Source organism: Diabrotica virgifera, chromosome 6, assembly GCF_917563875.1.
Source record: "Diabrotica virgifera virgifera chromosome 6, PGI_DIABVI_V3a".
NCBI classification, from domain to species: domain Eukaryota; kingdom Metazoa; phylum Arthropoda; class Insecta; order Coleoptera; family Chrysomelidae; genus Diabrotica; species Diabrotica virgifera.
Genome location: NC_065448.1, coordinates 23,021,827 through 23,025,629, shown reverse-complemented (window position 1 = coordinate 23,025,629; position 3,803 = coordinate 23,021,827). Strand labels below are relative to the sequence as shown.

The 3,803-nt window shown below is 32.6% G+C and overlaps 1 protein-coding gene across 1 annotated transcript; it reads right to left on the bottom strand.

The window, feature by feature from the left end:
• Positions 1–811: 811 nt before the first annotated feature.
• On the bottom strand, positions 812–3,318 carry LOC114331206 (uncharacterized). Its single transcript, XM_028280704.2, has 2 exons — positions 3,302–3,318; positions 812–1,394 (listed from the first exon to the last, which is right to left on the bottom strand). Exons 1-2 carry the CDS (start codon positions 3,311–3,313, stop codon positions 852–854), a joined length of 555 nt encoding a protein of 184 aa, XP_028136505.1. The 5' UTR covers positions 3,314–3,318; the 3' UTR covers positions 812–851.
• Between the last annotated feature and the right edge of the window lie 485 nt (positions 3,319–3,803).

The following is a 3,803-nucleotide window of genomic DNA, read 5'->3' as shown; positions in this document are numbered from 1 at the left end:
ATATAGTTCAATTATTACTGTTAGTCTTAAAGAAAATTAAAAAAAGGATTTTGTTTATTTTTTCAAAAGGTACATTTTTGTTTAGCAAAGTTGTTTTGATAGAAAGAAAACTTTTTGAGTTATTAGCATAAAACTAATTAAAAACATTGATTTTTTCGATATAAATATTACATTTTCGATAGCGAATAAATCGAAAACTATTAATTTTATCAAAAAAATGTATTGAACGTTTTTTGCATATAATGAATGTTTTTACCAACTTCTGTGGTCAAAATATAATAAAAAAATTCCACCCCCGAGGTGGGGTGGCAACCACCCCATGATAAAAGCGCCTTTCGACATCATATAGATTTTGATCCTTGGACTATCCACTACTTATTCTCAAATTTTCAAGCAAATCGATCCATTCTGTAAAAATTGCGAGGTTTTGTCCCATTTTAAGCTTCATTACTTGGACTAAATGACAGAGAACTTTTTACCACCATTAAAAAGCGAAAAACAGCATATTTGGAGCACATACTTAGAAATGATAAGTACGAGTTATTGCAGCTGAATAAAATAAACAACGAATATATCCAGAAGGGTAAAATCAAAGGAAAAAGGGTTCCTGATATACGACAAATATCCTGGATGAAAAACATTCGCAACTGGACCGGGTTAAATACACAGACGCTTTTAAGAAAAGCAGAAGATAGGGACAAATTAATTTTAACAATTATGTTACCAGGAAACAATTTCAAGAAATAAGGGAAATATGATTAAAACAGCGCTGGTTACAAAAATAAAATTGTATTAAAAAACAATCACTTAAATATTTTTACAGGTATCAAATTATTTTAATAACAGACTTTTTAAAAAAATTGAAATTCTTCTTCGAATTTATCGAAATTATCAGAATACCCAGTAAAATATTTATTAAAATGGTGGTGGAACTCATCTGCTTGGTTATGATGATACCTAGATCCACCTTCAGGAACTAAAATCATTACCCTGCCATATTTTAATTCGTCATGTTGAGGATTTTCGTCTTTGACTATCTTTACTTTTATTATTTTGGCTTCTTCTTCATGTTGATGGGGTTTCGATTTCGACTCAGGTCTTGAGACTTCTTCATGTTGGTTTGAATGTTCTATATCCAGAAGGTCAGTTGGTTTTTCTTTATGATATTTGTTCAGTTTCTCGTTAATACTCTGAGGATAATCGTTGTAATCCTTTTTGTAATGTTCGTCTTCTCGATAATGATCTTTAAGGTCGTCGTCATGGTCTACGTCTTTCCTAAAAAATCTGAATGCTTTAAAAGGGGAGAATCCAAAAAATTTTCTTATTTCTCGGTTGCCAATGAAGAAGCTTTCTGAGTTAGAGATGAAGGTTGAAGCAACAATTAAAATCAGTATCTGAAACATAATGGTTATTTTAATTTTTAGTCTAAGCGTTTAAGTAGTATTAAATAGGTATTTATTGATAAGAATAAACAATAAAAACCAAACATTTATAAACAAATACCAGCCTAAGCATGGGCAGATTATGAAATAAATATTTCCCAAAATAAAAACGTATACCATTTTTATTCAGTTGCAATGCGAAGGCAAAACAATCTTACTTTTCAATTAGAATACGGAGTGCAGTCCAGTCCCTTGAATCGCGATTTTCGGCTCTTATTGGAGCCTTCATCGGAAGGAACGTAGGCACTGTTCTCCATATTTTAACTGATTCGTATCTAGAGGTTTTCCCACCCATTGAAACTGAAGTGATGATAGTAGGTGGCTAGCGCCATCTGGCATTGAAAGACGTCGTCCCTAAATATTTCCCATTGAAAATAGTTGATTATGAAATAGATGTTTACAATATATTTTTTAAACTTTAAGCAAGCCTATGATTCAATAGATAAAAAAACTAGGTACATACCTAATATTTTTTCAAGATATTCCAACGTTAATAGGACTAGTACAAAAATGAAAATGATAGAAACTGAAGCAGATGTATGTATTTAAGGCCATTTTAAGGTAACTTTGTCCTTGAATATATAATATGTAATCAGACAGTATATAATGAGCAGAAATATCGTATTTATATACTTGCAAAAAGTGCAAAACCTGCAGAGCTAGTAATAAATACATATAAGAAAAAAAACTCATATAAACCACTGTTGATAACTCTGCCTTTGAAGTAGTAGACAAATTCACATACTTAGGCTCCCTGATCACCATGGAGAACGTCATGACGGAAGAAATCAAGCGAAGGATAATCCTAGCGAACAAATGCTATTTTGGACTGAGTAGACATATGAGAAGCAGAAACTTAAGCCAAAAAACAAAAATAACCATATACAAAACCCTTATACGACCAGTGTTGACATATGGATCGGAGACATGGACCATCTCAAAGGCAGATGAAAACCTTCTGCTTTTATTTGAACGAAGGATCCTGAGAGGAATATTCGGTGGCATCTGTGAAAATGGTATTTGGAGGAGGAGGTACAACTACGAGGTATACCACAGATATAAACATATATTTGGTGGTAAAGACGTAGTATCTCTTATAAGAATAGGAAGACTAAGATGGGCAGGACATCTAGCAAGATGACAGCATAACAACCCTCCTATAAGAATCCTTATGTTACAACCTGTGGGAAGTAGAAATAGGGGTAGGCCAAAACTCAGATGTAAGGATGGTGTGGATGAGGATGGGAGAAAAATAGGCCCAGCAAACTGGCAACGGTTAGCAATGGATGTGACTGACTGGCGTAATAGACTTATGAAGGTCGAGGCTCTTTCATAGGGCTGTAGCACCATTGATGATGATGATGATGAAATAGATACGTGCAACAACAACACTATATACAGATGACATAGAATACGTGACCAGAATGACGTAAGTACTTGGGAATGGACCTGGTCACAAATAACGAAAAAGAACCTGAAATAAATAAAGACGGCTTATGCCGGCCAATAAAGCCCATTTCCTCATGGACCATACGACCATATAGAGATAAATAAAAAAACCAATAGAGAAAAAAGAGACAACGATCAAGAAAACTTGGATAAATGATACTATAAAAGCAGGTAAAGCCAGAGGGATAAATTACACAGAAATAAAAATCATATGCAAAAACAAAACACAATGGAAAAAGAGAAAAGATACCAACAAAACAAAAATTCCGACACTCTAACGGTGTTAAGAAAGGAAGAAAAAGAACTATCACAACTAAGATTTTCTTCATATTTATGAAATATTATCAAAATTAATTACTAAGTGGTCTTAAACTATAAAAATATAAAAAACGTATGACGGCAGTACGTACCAACTTTATCATCTTGATTTGTCTATTAGAATCACATGAATAATTTGGTGAAATGTCTTTTTATACTTTAAACCAAAATATTAGTTAAACTGTTTAATAACCTATCATTAGATTACACAATTCGATATTTTAAATCAACTAGTTCGATTTTTTTATTTCCTATATAATTTAAATACTTTCAATTGTTAGTAATACATATATACATGTTGTTGATATGAAAATATTTCTGACTTATAATATTTATGAATTATGACAAAGTTGGTGGCTTGTATATTATGAAAGAAGCTTGTAAATTACAAACCAAAATCATCACCAACCGCCTAATAAATAGGTAAGTTCTACTTCTACCAATCTGTCGAGCAGGCTGGATTCAGAAAACATTTTAGTGCTATAGACCAGCCAGCACACTGTAGAAACACTAATAGAAAAATGTACCAAGTATAATGTTTAAGAGCACACAGTAGCGATCAACAGGTAGCAACAAACGCGGTCCAAGATTGCG